The 19,103-nt window shown below is 32.9% G+C and overlaps 1 protein-coding gene across 31 annotated transcripts in view; it reads left to right on the forward strand.

Moving 5' to 3' along the window:
- LOC136025213 (twitchin-like) overlaps positions 1-19,103 on the forward strand; it is a 397,750-nt gene that overhangs the window by 311,882 nt on the left and 66,765 nt on the right. For all 31 annotated transcript variants that reach the window (XM_065701279.1, XM_065701032.1, XM_065701099.1 and 28 more), the window contains 6 exons: positions 1,129-1,404; positions 5,456-5,707; positions 10,851-10,995; positions 13,265-13,567; positions 15,106-16,037; positions 17,407-17,707. In XM_065701279.1, the coding sequence (XP_065557351.1) occupies positions 1,129-1,404; positions 5,456-5,707; positions 10,851-10,995; positions 13,265-13,567; positions 15,106-16,037; positions 17,407-17,707 (2,209 nt within the window). The remainder of the gene's footprint in view (positions 1-1,128; positions 1,405-5,455; positions 5,708-10,850; positions 10,996-13,264; positions 13,568-15,105; positions 16,038-17,406; positions 17,708-19,103) is intronic.

Here is a 19,103-nt window from a genome sequence, read left to right on the forward strand (position 1 = left end):
AGAGAACTCGCTACAATCACATTTCATTATTGTCGCATGCACGATCTGGGAATGAATTTGACTTCATTAAATTTAACTTAAGTTAAATTAAATTTAACTTCATTAAATTAAATTAAATTAATTTGACTTCATTTAAAATTAACTTCATTAAATTTTCAAAGGAAATTGATATTTCACTAAAATTTAACAGTAAGTTAGAGTTTATTTTTCACTATTCTATAATTTAAATGACTATTTCGCTAAACTTTTTACTAAACATACTAAACTAACATGAAATAGAGAACTCGCTACAATCACATTTCATTATTGTCGCATGCACGATCTGGGAATGAATTTGACTTCATTAAATTTAACTTAAGTTAAATTAAATTTAACTTCATTAAATTAAATTAAATTAATTTGACTTCATTTAAAATTAACTTCATTAAATTTTCAAAGGAAATTGATATTTCACTAAAATTTAACAGTAAGTTAGAGTTTATTTTTCACTATTCCATAATTTAAATGACTATTTCGCTAAACTTTTTACTAAACATACTAAACTAACATCAAATAGAGAACTCGCTACAATCACATTTCATTATTGTCGCATCCACGATCTGGGAATGAATTTGACCAAGCTACTGGTTAATTCAGACGCTAATGAAAAAGTTAATCAATGCCCAAGAGGTATCAATTAAAGTTTTCTTATAGGACAAAAGAATCTTCAAACATTTCAAAATTGTAGTAACATCCAGAAAAAATATGATGCTCTTCTACTAAAAAAAAACAACCTTATTTTGTGCCTCATTGTCCCCTGTAAAATGGTTTTCAGGTGCATCCTCCCCCATAGATGGATTTCTGGGACTCCCCTTGTGCATTATCAGAAACCAATTTCTAAGAATCTTACACTTGAAACTACCTATGATTTTTGGCGAACGCTTAAGAAAATTATCAACTAAACTAGCGAAAGCCAAAGTATAGGATGAAAGCATAGGATTTGTATGAAAAAATGCAAAAAAAATCTAGGAATAGGAGAAGTGAATTCATGCCAAAAAAAAAGATAAACAACAATGATTCCCTTTTCTTACCTCCCTCATAATAAAAAGTAATTTTTTTACTTTATAACAGCTAATAATCTGCTTTCAGATCGGGGAAGATTATTCTTCGCTTGTAGTAAAAGCAGCCAAGCGTACGGACACCGGTCCATACAAACTTCAGCTCCGAAATAGGTCTGGGTTTGAGACTGTTACAGTAAACGTCCGTGTGCTTGATCGTCCTAGTCCACCACAAAACTTACGAGTTGAAGAGTTTGCTGGTGAAACATTGACTCTGGTCTGGAGTCCTCCTAAAGACAATGGTGGTGCAGATATTACGAACTATGTTGTAGAAAAAAAAGAGCCAAGACAACCTGCGTGGTCAAAGGTAAGATCCACACATATATTGTAAGCTGATAATCTTTTATTTTGGTAATTTCAAAAAGTTTAGATTACCAGCAGAAATATATTGTTTTTTCATTTACTCGCAATTTTTTTTTACAAATGTAATATCAGATGCCCTGGATTTGCCAGGCTTATACGATAACTCGCAAAGAATTTTTACAAATGCAATATCAGGTCCCCTGGATTTGCCAGCCTTATACGATAACTTGCAAAGAATTTTTACAAATGCAATATCAGGTCCCCTGGATTTGCCAGCCTTATACGATAACTCGCAAAGAATTTTTACAAATGCAATATCAGGTCCCCTGGACTTGCCAGAATTACAGGATAATTCGCAAAGAATTTTTACAAATGCAATATCACGTCCCCTAGATTTGCCCGAATTATAGAATAACTCGCAAAGAATTTTTACAAATGTAATATCAGGTCTCCTGGATTTGCCATAATTATAGGATAACTGGTAAATAATTTTTATAAATGCAATATCAGGTCCTCTGGATTTGCCACTTAAGGTTTATCATTTTACGACAAGTCTTTCATTTTTCATTTGTTATTTACTAAATGTCTCGTGTTTACAGTCCCCGTAGAAATTTTAAAAGAAGTGAATTAGACTATTTTTAGGGATTGTATTTTTTTCATAAACCATAATTTCTTACACATTTTTTACTTAAAAGTATTTTGATGTTCAAATTACTTTTTGGACTCTTCTGTCTTCACGAGTGCTCAAGGTCATCGAATTTTTAGGACCTTTCCAAAATTAATTTCGCTAGAATTAACACCTTACAATTTTGATAGAAAAATGATTATTAAAATGAATGATCTTATGTTTGAAGGGGCTGTCGTCTCGTCCCGTCTCTCTGTCTCTTCTTGGCTTGTGATTTCTGGAAAACATTATAGAGTCCAATAAGTACTGTCAGCAGGCAATTACGAGTATTTTATTTATAAACTTTCATAATTTTATTGTTCCTTTGAATTTTATGTTAAACTAAAAGTTTTTTCGTTTAAAGCAAATGTGATTAAGTTAAGCTTTCATGAAAATCATGATTAAGTTTCATTGATGAAATGTTGGGATAGAAAAAAGTGCTCCAGTAATAGAGCAATCATTTCTGAGATATTCAGAAAAAAGGATCAGAATTACCATAAAGAATAGTGGGCGGAGGAGACAGTAGCCATCTCAGATATAGACTAATGCCTATTTGTTTTAAGTTTTGATTTTTCGAATAAAAGATATATTTTTTTTAAGTTTAATTTCTTTTCATTTTAATATAAATTTATGGTAATCTCAAATATTCTGGAGGGCTGCTACCCAGTAGCTCTTCATTCTTCATGCTACACTTTAATTTTTTAACACTTCTTTTAGGACAAAGGATCATTTAGGTATGATCATTTATTTAGGATCATTTATGTATTAAATATTGTGATAGAAAAAAAGTGCCCCGGTAATAGAGCAATCATTTCTGAGATATTCAGAAAAAAGGATCAGAATTACCATAAAGAATAGTGGGCGGAGGAGACAGTAGCCATCTCAGATATAGTATAATGCCTATTTGTTTTAGGTTTCGATTTTTTGAATAAATGATATATTTTTTTAAGTTTAATTTCTTTTCCTTTTAATACAAATTCATGGTAATCTCAAATATTCTGGAGGGCTGCTACCCAGTAGCTCTCCATTCTTCATGCTACACTTTAATTTTTTAACACTTCTTTTAGGACAAAGGATCATTTAGGTACGATCATTTATTTAGGATCATTTAGGATAATTTATGTATTAAATGTTGTGATAGAAAAAATGTGCTCCGGTAATAGAGCAATCATTTCTGAGATATTCAGAAAAAAAGGTTCAGAATTACCGTAAAGAATAGTGGGTGGAGGAGACAGTAGCCATATCAGATATAGAATAATGCCTATTTGTTTTAGGTTTCGATTTTTCGAATAAATGATGTTTTTTTAAGTTTAATTTCTTTTCCTTTTAATATAAATTCATGGTAATCTCAAATATTCTGGAGGGCTGCTACCCAGTAGCTCTTCATTCTTCATGCTACACTTTAATTTTTTAACACTTCTTTTAGGACAAAGGATCATTTAGGTAGGATCATTTATGTATTAAATATTGTGATAGAAAAAAAGTGCCCCGGTAATAGAGCAATCATTTCTGAGATATTCAGAAAAAAGGGTCAGATTTACCGTAAAGAATAGTGGGCGGAGGAGACAGTAGCCATCTCAGATATAGAATAATGCCTATTTGTTTTAGGTTTCGATTTTTTGAATAAATGATATATTTTTTTAAGTTTAATTTCTTTTCCTTTTAATACAAATTCATGGCAATCTCAAATATTCTGGAGGGCTGCTACCCAGTAGCTCTCCATTCTTCATGCTACACTTTAATTTTTTAACACTTCTTTTAGTACAAAGGATCATTTATGTATGATCATTTATTTAGGATCATTTAGGACAATTTATGTATTAAATGGTGTGATAGAAAAAAAGTGCTCCGGTAATAGAGCAATCATTTCTGAGAAATTCAGAAAAAAAGGTTCAGAATTACCGTAAAGAATAGTGGGTGGAGGAGACAGTAGCCATCTCAGATATAGAATAATGCCTATTTGTTTTAGGTTTCGATTTTTCGAATAAATGATATATTTTTTTAAATTTAATTTCTTTTCCTTTTAATATAAATTCATGGTAATCTCAAATATTCTGGAGGGCTGCTACCCAGTAGCTCTTCATTCTTCATGCTACACTTTAATTTTTTAACACTTCTTTTAGAACAAAGGATCATTTAGGTATGATCATTTATTTAGGATCATTTATGTATTAAATATTGTGATAGAAAAAAAGTGCTCCGGTAATAGAGCAATCATTTCTGAGAAATTCAGAAAAAAGGGTCAGAATTACTGTAAAGAATAGTGGGTGGAGGAAACAGTAGCCATCTCAGATATAGAATAATGCCTATTTGTTTTAGGTTTCGATTTTTCGAATAAATGATATATTTTTTTAAGTTTAATTTCTTTTCCTTTTAATACAAATTCATGGTAATCTCAAATATTCTGGAGGGCTGCTACCCAGTAGCTCTTCATTCTTCATGCTACACTTTAATTTTTAACACTTCGTTTAGGACAAAGGATCATTTAGGTATGATCATTTATTTAGGATCATTTAGGATAATTTATGTATTAAATGGTGTGATAGAAAAAAAAGTGCTCCGGTAATAGAACAATCATTTCTGAGATATTCAGAAAAAAGGGTCAGAATTACTGTAAAGAATAGTGGGTGGAGGAGACAGTAGCCATCTCAGATATAGAATAATGCCTATTTGTTTCAGGTTTCGATTTTTCGAATAAATGATATATTTTTTAAGTTTAATTTCTTTTCCTTTTAATACAAATTCATGGTAATCTCAAATATTCTGGAGGGCTGCTACCCAGTAGCCCTCCATTCCTCATGCTACACTTTAATTTTTTAACACTTCTTTTAGGACAAAGGATCATTTAGGTATATTTGCCTTATTTAGTAAAATGGACGAAAGTTTAACATGAAGGAGGCAAACCCCCTCATCATAACCCCTTAGTCTCTACACTTAAGTTCACCTTTTTTTTAATAGTGCTATGATGTTATGAAAAAATAGCATTTTCTGTCAATTAGCTTTTTTCAAAATAGCTTTTCGTAATTACAAGTGAATTCTCAATCCCCTCAGCATTTGAATTGTCTTCCATAGTCTAAATATTCCTGCAAATATAGGGAGGTAGGGAGTCAAATATCCTTTCTATATTATATATCTGATCGAATTCTCGTGGAAATTTGGAATGCTCGGGTATAAGAATTCACTTTTTGAAACTTCTGGAAACCTTCCCCCCTCTACAACTGACCACATAAATGATGCCCTAATTTCTCCAGGTGTGCAACTTTTCAATAATGTATAAACGTTACCAACTATGACTTTATCCATTAATTAAAAAATTCAAGATGCTTTAATTAATCATTTGACTAATTAATTCCCTGACTAAGTAATAAGATTAATAATTTTTATATTGAAGGTCACTGGCTACGTTACAACAACAAGCACCAAAATACGTGGACTTGCCATTGGACGTGATTATGAATTTAGAGTTATTGCTGAAAATCAATATGGCTCATCTGACCCAGCCCTAATTGAGGGTCCAGTCAAAGCTCGACATTCCTTTGATCCACCTGGCCCACCAGGAGTTCCAAGAGCGCTAGAAACTTCTGAAACTTCAATCACAATCACCTGGACTAAGCCTAGGAACGACGGAGGTTCAAGTGTTAAGGTAATTTTATGAGTTTTTTTGTGGTAATTTTATGGCAATTTTGTGCGTTTTTATGCCCTGTCACGAGTTTTCTTATGTTATTTAAGATCTTTATATGGAAATTATGGGTTCCAAGGGCCCTAAAAACTTTAGACACGTCTATTACAATTATTTTTTTAAACCAATAAATCACGCTGCATCAGTAGGTAGGGTAATTTTAAGCGCTTTTATAGTAATTCTATGGCAATTTTGTGCGTTTTTATACCCCCTCACGAGTATTCATATGTTATTTAAGGTCTTTATATGGAAATTGATGGGTTCCAAGGGCCCTAAAAACTTCAGACACACCTATTACAATTTTTTTTTTTTACCAAAAAATCACAGTGCATCAGTAGCTAGAGTAATTTTATGCGTTTTTTATGGTAATTTTGTGGCAATTTTGTACGTTTTTATGCCCTGTCACGAGTTTTCTTATGTTATTTAAGATCTTTATATGGAAATTATGGGTTCCAAGGGCCCTAAAAACTTTAGACACGTCTATTACAATTATTTTTTTAAACCAATAAATCACGCTGCATCAGTAGGTAGGGTAATTTTAAGCGCTTTTATAGTAATTCTGTGGTAATTTTGTGCGTTTTTATACCCCCTCACGAGTATTCATATGTTATTTAAGGTCTTTATATGGAAATTGATGGGTTCCAAGGGCCCTAAAAACTTCAGACACACCTATTACAATTCTTTTTTTTTTTTTACCAAAAAATCACAGTGCATCAGTAGCTAGAGTAATTTTATGCGTTTTTTATGGTAATTTTGTGGCAATTTTGTACGTTTCTCTGCCCCTCAAGAGTTTCCTTATGTTAATTTTGATAATTATCCGAAAATTTATGGGTTCCAAGGGCCCTAGAAATTTCAGACACATTTATTATAATTATTTTACTAAACCGAAAAAAAATATGGCCCATCAATTGTTACGGTGATTTTGTGTGTTTGCGTGATGAAAAAATGAAGTCCATTACTATTTGTTGTAAACGAGGGTCTAATCTGTCAGTAAATAGGAATACTTTGATAGCTATTTTTTTATACAATTGCACCAAATCAATACACCAGTTGTACCAATGTGCGTAAGTAGGAATACTTTGATAGCTATTCTTACTACAATTGCGCCAAAATTTTATATAAATTTTTATATATTAAAAAATATCACTTATTCAAGAATGGTAACAATTATCCATATTATTAGAAGTAAAAAGAAGTAGCGAATTTTTCGAAATTTCAAAATAGAGCTTGAAAACCACTGAAAGCTGTGATGGATCCGAAAAAAGTATATCCATGGATCAACTATAGGATCACCATTGTCAATAACCTGTTACTGAAGTTGTTAGTTTCAGTAGTAGCATACATTTATTTGTTTATTATATATCAGCTTATTACTTGTCATATGTTTGTTTTCGTCATTATGTTCTATAAAAATAATTGAGATACGCTGTGGAGTTCTGGGCCTGAAGATATGCTTTTACAAGCATCCGACAAAATAATTTATAATACAGTACATGCGCATTGAAGCAACTTTTTATTATTGGCCCTTAGCCCCTTTTGAACCTGCCATGGATTATTTTTTCTACATTAGTAACAATTCAAATGAACTTTACTTACGGAGCTATAATTTACTTCTTTTTCTTCTTCTAAGAAAATGAACTTACAAAAATTGGCCTTATTATGAAGTCTTGCGCACTACTACTAACACCTCATTGAACCACCAAGCGGCCTGAGGCCAATACAGCTGTACTTGCTCCCCTTCTACCTTAATCTATTTGCAGTTTCAGTCTTTACCCCCTACCATTAAGACCCAATGTCCTTTATATTCGTTGTTGCTTGTTTTTCTTTAGTTTTACTGAAAAGTTCGAAATTAAAAGCTTTACTTTAGTTGAAAAACAATGAATAAGAAACATTGATTTTCAAGTGAAAAATATCACGTTAACTGACCTGATATCAATTTATAGAACATTTTTTTACAGAATACAAGCTCCAGACATCCTCCCCCTCCTCTCCCCCCAAAAGAAAATTTTGTATTGAAATGTGCTTTTTTGCTAACCCCATCCCTTAAGGACATATTCGAACGTTTCCAAGGAGGATTAGAGAAGTTACAACCTACTTTGCACTATTCAGGTGCCTCTCGCTCTAAAATTGTGGCAGTTATCGTCTGTAAGTCTCAAATACGAATAAGTATTCTTGAGTGCATGAGCGTAAATATGAGGAAGGTATCAAACAGTTCGTAGTAATGAACTGTAAGTAAGGAGCGACCCAGCTCAATTGTAACCGAAACTCTAAAAAAAACGAATTTGGATACCAACAGGTATATCAAAAGAATTCGGTTCTTATGCTGATGTTAAATATACAAATTTCATCAAGGTTAACCTTACTTGTCAAAAGTTACGAGCCTGAGAATATTTTGCCTATTTTTTAAAAGAGGACGAAACGTCCCCTCCCCAAAGTCATAGAATCTTAATGAAAATAACACCATCAGATTCAGTGTATCAGACAATCCTACTGTAGAAGTTTCAAGCTTCTATCAGCAAAAATCTGGAATGTTTTATTTTTTTGCCAGAAGAAAGATCACGGATGCGGGTTTATTTGTTTTTTATTTTTGTCTTTCCCCAGGGGTAATTGTATCGACCCAGTGGTACTAGAATGTCGTGAAAGAGTTCATTCGAACAGAAATTAAAAGTATATTTCCCATTTTAAGTGACCAAAAAAATTGGAGGGCAACTAAACCCCCTTCCACCCTCATTTTTCCCTAAGTCGTTGGATCAAAATTTTGAGACAGCCATTTTGTTCAGCATAGTTGAAAAATATTATAACTATGTCTTTGAGGACGACTTAATCCCCTACAGTCCCGGGGGAAGGGCTGCAAGTTGTGAACTTTGCTCATTCTTTACATATACTATTGGTTATTGGGAAGTATAAAGACGTTTTCAGGGGGATTCTTTCTGGTGGGGGGGGGTCTGGGGAGGTTTTACGTGGAAGGATCTTTTCATAGAGAAATATTTCATAGGGGGAGAGAATGTTCCATGAAGGGAGCACCGGATTTCCCAGCATTATTTAAAAAAACGATCAGAAATTAAATAAAAAAAAAGGTTTTTCTACTGAAAGTAAGGAGCAACATTAAAACTTAAAACGAACAGAAATTATTACATATATGAGGCGGGTTGCCCCCTCGTCAGTACCTTGCCCTTTACGCTAAAGTATTTTTAGAACTTTCAAAAGAGCTATTTATTCTAATTAAACGGCCTTTGTGATTCAGGGTTCGGTCTTAAAGAATCGGAACGAAATTCGAACTTTAGCGTGAAAAGCATGGTATTGACACGGGGTCAAACCCCTCATATACGTAATATTTTCTGTTCCTTTTAAGTTTCAATGTTGCTCCTTACTTGCAGTTGAAAAAACGTGTTTTTTATTGTGTTAGAAAGGTGTGACCGTCTGAAATACAACATTTTGCAGCTTATAAGAATTCGCAATTTGTTTGTAATCTACTCTTAAAAAGGACATTTAGACATTAAATTTTAATAAACTCCCTTAGGTTTCTTCGACTACCACTTCTATACAAAGAAGCCGAGAAAAAATTTATTCAAGGAAGCCACTTTGCATTTCAGTAAGGGCAACGCTAGAGCGTGGCCTCTGGCCACGGAAAGGAACTGAAAACTAAACAATACAGATAGTAATTTTATTTAATAATGTAAATTTTTGTTAATTTTGTTTAAAAATGTAAAATGTGACCCACAGTGACAACGAGAATGCCTCTCTTAAGGCTTAGGATTCTCCTAAGCCTTACCAGATAATCTATCTTAAGATTATCTTAAGATATCTTAATATCTTAAGATTACTATCTTAAGATAGTAAGATAATTACAAGGTATCTCTGCTCCAAGATACCTCTTGGACAGCGACATAAAATAAAACGACAAGAGGTTGCATAAGTAAAATAATTAAAACATGAAAGAGAAATCAAAATGAATAAAGGCTAAGAAAAGTACATGAATAGGATTTAGCCAAAATATAATAACTTTTTCAAACAGTTAAAAAAGATCGACCAGTCGTAGTATCTAGCAACGAACCATATCGATCCACATCGCAAATTCAACTTAAAAATAAACAAAGCCGTTGCTTAAAAATATTATATATCATGCTAATATAGCTTATGAATAACAAAGTTTTCAAGAAAAAATTTACAGATACACAATTATTGCTCATTAATAATATTAAGATAAAATGCTGAGAACATTGGAAAAAATACAAAGACAACGAAACACACAAAAACACAAGATATGGATTTAAACTTCCAACAACGAAGAAGAAAACAGAGAAAAGTCTTTTGATGCTATCGATGACACTTGATTTTTGTGATTTTTGTGATTTTGTGATTTTTAATGATTTATATTCTTTGCTAATCCGACGGAGCAACGTATTTGTAAATCAAGCATCGAACGAAAAACGTCATATTTTGCATCATAAAACCTAAAAAAGAAAAGGAAGAAAAGATGAATTTGGGTTTGACCCTATACACCGCTGTTACAACTAAAGGTCGCGTCTGACATTTTCACACTTCTTACATAATTGCCAAAATCGTTTGCTAAGCTTTTATCAAGGAGAGATGTCACCGTGAATGTCTCAGCAGTTTACCCTTTTTGCTCCAAACCAACATCTAAGGTTTGTTCACAGAGATTCTCAATTATTTTGTGTCTCCTGAGAGCACTTCTAAATAATTATTATAAAGTATTAATAACTTATATATAAACTAATGTATAAAACTAGGTATAACTATGATAAAACTATTAAATTTTCATGTTGCAGATAGAGACTATGATAAAGCGAACACTAGCAATTAACTGAACCTCTGCAAAGAGGGGAATTTTCCGACAGAGAAGTTATTCACTTAATTTTCACTAAAAATAGTCTTAAGACACGTTTTACTACTTTTTACTTTACTATTTTATCTACTCTACTACTTTTTCCAAATAGCATTACTTATTCCACTGATTCCACAATGTTACTCATTACTCAGATACTTTATTACTCATTCCAACTAAAGTATTGTAGTTAAACCTAAGTATGATAGAAGTGAAAATATAAGCAGCTTTGAAAATATTTAAATCTTTTGAACTTTTTAGGGATATATTATTGAGAAGAGAAATAAAGGAGAGGAAAAATGGACCAGAGCCTCGCATTCCTTAGTACCCGAGCTTAGCTATAGAATTATAAATCTCACAGAGTACAACGAGTATGAGTTCAGAGTGGCTGCTGTGAATGCTGCAGGTAAAATTTACTTCTTATAATACTTTTTTCCTTTAGTATGGAATAATACTATTTAGGTCTGAACTTAGTTTCCTTGTCGGATAACGTCTAGAGTATAACGAAAAGCAGGTCACCCCCCAATGGGGTGGGAGGATGTCATAAGAAAATATTTAAGGGAAACGGGAGCTTCTTTGAGGGTATAAAGAGGGAGGCTTTGAATAGAAGGGGGTGGTGGAGGAGTGTCTATAGATGAGTTGACCTCAGACGGCTTGGCGCTGTAGTGAGTTGTAAGTAGTAGTAGTAGTAGTAGAACTGAGTTTCTGATTTAAGAAGAGAAAATATTCCTACGATAGACACTGATATGACTTTGTCATTTACTTTATCAATTTCATTATTAAGTACTTTGGTAAAATATCAATTTTAAAGAATGTTTTCAAATTAATTCTAAATTCTTTTCTAAGGATAGCTTTTCTATTAAAGAATAATGTGTTTGGATTCCTAGGTATCAGTTCTCACTGAAATCGAGGCTTTCGTACTTAGACCGGTACTGCGATACTTAGAAACCCCAAGGCTTTTAAATTCGGAATAGCGACCCTAGGAAATCCACTAAATAAAACAGAGGGCTTTTTGTTTCTCCTTTCAGATGAAACAATCCATATGTTCCTAGGAAACTATGCAAGTAAAACTAATAAGTTTTAAATTTGGTTCTTAGGACTGGGGCCTCTGGGAAATTTTTCCTACTTTTTACTTGGTTTAAGTGACCACTGCTTTATATCAAAATGCCATTTTTTCTCCTTCTGAGGAGGGATAAAGATAGCATAACATCATAAGATTTTTCCAATTTTATTGCCTCTATATTATTAGCTTCTGTTTTCCTAGCATAGGATTTTTAGGAAGTGATGATCTTGCCGGTATTCTAGATTTATGGTATTAATCACGTCATCTATACCCTATACCAATCATGTCTTCTACATTACTTTAAATGTTTATCTGAGAACTGAAATTATTAATGAGGGTCCTCGAGTTTAAATACTTTTACTTATCTTGGGTACCGAAATTGGCAAATCAATGCCCTACTGTAAATCAAATCCCAACCCAGGCACTAAAGTACCAACTTTAATTTAACTAATAGTCATTCCTATGACAAAAATAAAGTTAATGCGATATTAAACCTTGTCGAGTTAGTTTGCCCTTGTCGAGGCAAAATAGAACTGATGAATATATTTTTTTTTTTGTACAGTATCTACTTTTTCATAATTTGAGGGCGAGGACCGTTCAACAGCAGTTGCGACTATCCCTGCGTCGGCAACCTAAATGTGCGTAAAGGGATTATAAGACAAAACTAAGAAAAAACCAATAATAATAGGAGAATTATAAAATAAGCATAGAAATAGGAACAAATTTAATTTATTTTTGTATGGGATTAGTCTAAACGTCCCCCTTTTCTTACGTGCCTATAAGTAATAGTATTAGTAGGAAGTAATATTGAAATTAATGCTTATGGTTTCGCATTGTAACATACCAGAAGTCTCATTTCGGGTTTTATTTACTTTTTTACTTTCAGGGCTAAATATTTTAAATTTTTGCATATTGGAGGTGACGACAAGATGAACCCAAACACTCCCCCTTTGTATGTGCCTAAAAGTAGTAGGTTTAGCAGGAAATCTTAATTGGATTTTTTATATTTTTTTCATATTGTAACAGGACAGAAATATTATTTTAGGCCTTATTTACTTTTCAACTTTCAGGGCCAAATATTTTAAATTTGTGAATATTGCGGGTGACAAGATGAGCCCAAACGCTCCTCCTTTTGTATCTGCCTAAAAGTAGTAGGTCTAGCAGGAAATCTAGTTTGGATTTATTTTATTTTTACATACTGTAACAAGACAGAAATCTTATTTTAGGCCTTATTTACTTTTCAAATTTCAGGGCCAAATATTTTAATTTTGAGCTGTAAGGGAAAGCAATATGAGCCCAAACATCCCTTCTTTCCTATAGCCCTAAAATTAATAGGTTTAGCAGGAAATACTGTAGAAATTTATTTTTATTTTTTCACGCTGTAACATGACAGAAATCTCATTTTGTGTCTTATTTAATCTTGTACTTTCAGGGCAAAATATTTTAAATTGTGGGATGCTGGGGAAGTCAAGATGAGTCCAAACGTCCCTCCTTTCTTATGTGCCTAAACGTAATAGATTTAGCAGGAAATGCTGAATAAATTGTTAATTTTTCATACTGTAACACGACAGAAACCTCATTTCATGTCTTATTTAATTCTTTGTGCTTTCAGGGCAGGGACCATTTAGTGACGGTTGTGATGCTATCATGTGTCGACCACCGAACTGTGCACCAAAGATCACAAGTGATTTGAGTATTCGAGATATGACAATTATCGCTGGTGAAGAGTTCACAATAACCGTCCCCTTCTATGCTAGTCCATTGCCCAAAGTACAATGGACTATTAATAATGATGAAGTCTTTCAAGATGACAGAGTTAAGTTTGACACTTCAACGTCTGCAACAGTTTTCATTAATAAATGCGCGGCGAGAGGTGATTCAGGAAAATATACGATCAGATTATCAAATTCTGAAGGTGAGCTCTTCTGTTTTGTTGTAAATGGAGGGACTAATTGGCTCATTTTCAGATATGGGTAATAGGTGACTTTCAAGTTTTCATCCCTGCACCCTTGTGAAGATAAAATTACAATTTATATTATCATTTTTGGTGTTTACTATATCGGCTTTATTTTTATATTCTATTTTTTTTTTTAAGGAGATCGAAACTTATTCTCAGAAGTGTAGAACACGAAAACGATATTACTATAAGATAAGTAATATGCTTTTACACGGGTCTGAAATCAAGTCATTAAATTATAATTAAAAACCCTTTTTCCGCGGACTATCTTTCTATTCTTTTTTTTGCCTTGTTAATAATAACAAACCTTCAAACTTAAGGACTACTGGCTTGTTTTGGCCGGCTAAAATTCAGTTAATATACTGATCCTTGTGTTATGAACCAAGTCCTTAAGTTAAAATTACCGACTCCAATTCTAATATTTCTTCTTTTTTTTTAATACAAATGACCAGACATCAAAAGTGGACGCTAACTTACTAGTCCTTCGTCAATTTATTCAATCTTACTTTATGTCAATTTTCTTCAGTAAATTTTGTTTTTGCGAAGTTTTCAGTAACTTTAGAGACTGCTGAATTCTTTCCTCCCATCATTGTTTTGCTTTGGCATCTGTTTTCTGGTACAAATCTCTTTTGGGAACGGGACAGATATTTCTGGTGGGGGGCTAAAGAAAAATGCAAAAAAGCAGGAGAGTTAAATGATAAACATAGACTGTTCGGGAAAAAATCGTCACTGTCGAGTGTCTGGGAAGCTTATTGACATAAAGGCCTCTTCTTACTGCGCAAGTATCTGTTTTGGACGTCTTATATATTAAATATGCATTTATATTATAAAATTATGTATTATACTTATATATATATATATATATATATATATATATATATATATATATATATATATATATATATAATATATATATATATATATATATATATATATATATATATATATATATATATATATATATATATATATATATATATATATATATATATATATATATATATATGTAACGAAAAGAGAAATCACCAATGCAACAGCCCAAACACATTAAAAAAAAAAAAAAAAAAAAAAAAAAAAAAAAAAAAAAAAAAAAAAAAAAAAAAAACTTGAATGAGGCCTTAACCCTACTCATCCATACAATCACATAGGTCAAACAGCATAGCCATACACAATCAACCATAAAGAATAATCCATGGACAGGCAGTCATGTCGTCAATAAGTATAAGTCGTCATATACCAAACAATAAAAACAGTAAAGACAAATATACACAGTAAAGACAAAACAGTAAAGATATATATATATATATATATATATATATATATATATATATATATATATATATATATATATATATATATATATATATATATATATATATATATATATATATATATATATATAGTTTTCAATGTAAAAATAATTATAGTTATAAATATAATTGTTATCACATTGTATATTAAATATCCTTTATGAAACTAACTCCATTTCTTCTTAGGTTCTGATTCGGCATCTTGTAAAGTTTTGGTTGTTGATAAGCCTACGTCACCAATTGGACCATTGGATATAAGTGACATTACACCAGAAACTTGCAGCCTGTCATGGCGTCCACCGAGTGACGACGGAGGATCTGTTATAACCAACTATGTCGTTGAACGTCTTGAATCCAGTCTTGGAATCTGGATAAAAATCAGCAGCTTTGTACGATTTTGTAACTATAACGTTATGGGGTTGGAGCCCGGTAAAAACTATTCATTCCGTGTACGAGCTGAAAATCAATACGGTGTGTCTGAACCACTTGAAGGAGAAGAGCCAATCACCGCCAAATTTCCGTTCACTGTACCTGATCCACCAGGACCACCACGAGTTTCTGACTGGGCCTCTGGCAATGCTACCCTCACATGGGAACGTCCTAGAACAGACGGAGGCTCACGCATTCAGGGATATCAGATTGAGATGCGTGATGTACAAGAAGACCAGTCTTGGAGAATTTGCAGTGACTACCTTATAAAAGATACAACATACACAGTGCACAGCCTAGCAGTTGGTCATGAGTATGAATTTAGAGTGAAAGCAAAGAATGCTGCTGGTTTCAGTAAGCCCAGCCAGTCTTCCAAACGATTTAAAACTAAAGGCAAATGCTCTCATCCATCTCCACCCGGTACTCCTCAAGTTGTCAAAGTTGGCAAAAACTATGTTGATTTGATTTGGACTCCACCAACCTCAGATGGTGGCTCTAGGATCACGGGCTATATTATTGAAAAGCGAGAAGTAGGAGGAGCTTTCTGGATTAGATGCAATGAATATAATGTAGTCGATTGCAGTTATACAATTATCAGTCTTACAGAAAATACGGACTACGAATTTAGAGTAATTGCTGTAAATGCAGCGGGCAAGAGTGAGCCAGCCAATTGTGGAACTCCGATCAAGGTAAGCAGTTTCCGCCTTCCTCCTTCCAACCTCCCTCCTCTTCCAACCTTCTTTCTCGTCCAACCTCCTTCCAAATACTAAAGTGTTTGTTCTAGAGCTCAGTTATTATCTATAGTAATGCTATTATTTTGTTCAAGATCAGGGGCGTGATTTGCTATGAGTCAGAGGGCAACTACCCCCCCCCCAGCTGAGATTTAAGATCTTCAAAAATCTTGTCAAATTTAAGATTGGCCTGCATAATTCAAGCAACCACAGAAACAGGTTGGATTTTCTTGAGCAAACCTTTGCCTTTATGGTAGTATATGGCTCATTGTTCTCTTGGTCATTTTCATTTGACTTGGGAAAATTAACCCCCCCCCCAGTATTTTGACAAAATTACATACCTATCCAAGATGTTATTATATCTTTATTCAAGATTTTTTAATATTTTTGTTCAAGACAGCGAATGACACAAAATAATAAGCGATTTGCATTACTTTAAGTGCAGAAAGGGCTTCAATGTTGGCTCCTCCTGTTTATTATAAGAATTTTAGGGGCCAGATTTATCTTTCATTTTATCTGATACTTATCTATCATTAGGGGCTAAATCTGTTTTTATCTGTCATTTTATACTGAAGTTAATATGTAAATAGATAACGGTCATTGATGATGATTGAATTGATAATTAATTGACAATTGACATTTTTTCAAAGAATATTGTCAATGTTTATTTTGCCGTACAAAAGTATACTCATTATCAATGTCGTGAGATTTTCTGTGTTTGCAAAATGGTTTATTTTTAAACAGAAAAAATTTTAATCGTTAAGTGGGGAGCAGTTCTTTTTTTCGTTATCAAAAGCTAAGACTGTGAGGATAAATAAAAGTTTTTAGTTTGCGTGTCATTTAATCTATACTTTTACAACTTGTTTGCATGTTAATCAGTAGCGTTAACTCACGGAAATTAGGGGGGTTTTCTTTTTTAAATCTTAGACTCGGGGAGTTTGCATTTTTCAGTGAACCCCCCCCCCCAAAAAAAAAAATTAACGGGAATACCAAAAAAGGGATTTTCTAAAATTTGGGGTCGGAGAGGGGCAAAGAAATTCCCCCCCCCCCCCAAAAAAAATATAAGATATGCGTTTCGCCTTTACAATACGATAAGTGAGATATTCACTTCCAATATAAAATATACTCGCTTTCCACCAATAGTGCATAATTTTCTAAACAAATTGTTAAGTTACGTTGCGCTACGTATAACTTTTTAAAATGTGAAAGAACTATTATTTATTTATTTCTTTCTTTGCTTCTCACTTTTTTGTATTACTTCACTTTTTCATATTAAATATTGATTTATAAATAGATTTTATTTTTATTTTGTTCTTACATTATCCAGGTCAAAGAGGTTTATGATGGCACATTGCCTGAATTTGTCCGACCTCTCATTAATCAAGCTGCACCGCATGGTCGATCACTTATGTTTGAATGTGAAGCAACCGGAAATCCAAAGCCCAATGCACGGTGGTTGAAGAATGGCCGAGAAGTGCAGCTTGGGGGGAGAATCATGGCAGAAGAAAAGAATGGTATCTTTAGACTTATCTTCTCAGAAGTTATTGATGGTGATGAAGGTGACTATAGCTGTGTTGCAAGCAATAGTGTTGGCTCTGTATATTGCACTGCCAGGTTGAAGATCGGAAGTAAGTAAAAAAAAAATTATTGCATTTTTCTTCAGCTGATTTCCTAATTTTTTAGGATAAAAATTCTCTAGGATAATTTTTTTTCACTTTTGACTTAGAATATAATTGGTTGGTGTACTTAGGAAAAAGAAAGACCCATACACTCCATCTCAATTAAGGATTTTTTTTTCTAGAAGTAAAATTATTGTTGCCTACAAATAAATTTTTATTCGTATATATTTTATAAACTAGCGATTGAACCTACCATTAGACAGTCATAAAATAGAAAGCATGACATACTCTTTTGAGAGCACATAAAAAATTCATTCAATTGTGCTCACTCATACACAAAATATCCTTGCGCTTCAAACAATCCTCGGCTTATCTTCGCTTTAGTCAAATCCTGAATTTTATCTCGATTTTTTTCAACAAACTGCAACTAAATATAAAATTGATAGTTTTATATATTCATACATTAACATAGGCATATATCAAAACACTGATGCTCCGAACTTTTGTCACCTGGATGGGCACTATTGGTCATAATTAGTCTGAAACACTTTCGAGTGCAGGAAATATATTGCATATATGCTCTTTTGGAGTTTGTTTTCAGAAAAATTAATATATTATCATTACTTATTTTTATCCCGCACTATACAATTGCTTAATACGTGGAGCAACATAAAAAAAACCCATAAAAATGCAAATCAAAATGGAAAACACTTGAAGCGTAACACATAAAAATAAGAAAAAAGGAGAAAAACCAAACATAAAAGGAGAGAGAAAGAGAACTGAAAATAACTGACAAATGAAATTTGTCAGTTATAATAACTGCCCAATTAGGCAGTGATGTGGTGAAATATGAAGACAAGCTTTGTTTGAGACCTTTCTGTGCAGTAATTCAAGTTCAACTGTAATATAAGGAAAAAGAAGATCGTCTGGTTATCGCATCGTAGGTAGAGTGAAGATCCGGTGTTCGCCATACTTTCAGTTTTGTTGGCATTTATCTTAAGGCCAGAAGTTCGGCAGCTTCTCTGAACTTGGTTCTGGAGCTTTTGTTTGCAGGACTTTAGGGTATCATAAATAGCGACGGAGAATAACCATGTGAGAATCCCGATAAGCCCTTAATTATAATTCACCTCCCATACATTCCAAAAATCACTAGGTATCTTAAAAAGTTTGTACACAAAATAATATGTGTGTAGTATTTACCAATAATTTAAGAATAATAAATTTCCTAAAGTCTGGTAAAGATAAAACCCCAGTTACTCGCCAAAGAGGAGTATATCAAATACCATGCCATTCTATGTAGGTAGAACTCACCAGAATTTAGAGAAACGCCCACAGCAGCATAAAGATGATATCACCAAAGCTCTGGATTCTAACATTACATAAAAAAACTAGTTTTTTTTAACTG

The sequence above is a fragment of the Artemia franciscana genome, chromosome 1 (genome assembly GCF_032884065.1).
Source record: "Artemia franciscana chromosome 1, ASM3288406v1, whole genome shotgun sequence".
Taxonomy (NCBI): Eukaryota; Metazoa; Arthropoda; class Branchiopoda; order Anostraca; family Artemiidae; genus Artemia; species Artemia franciscana.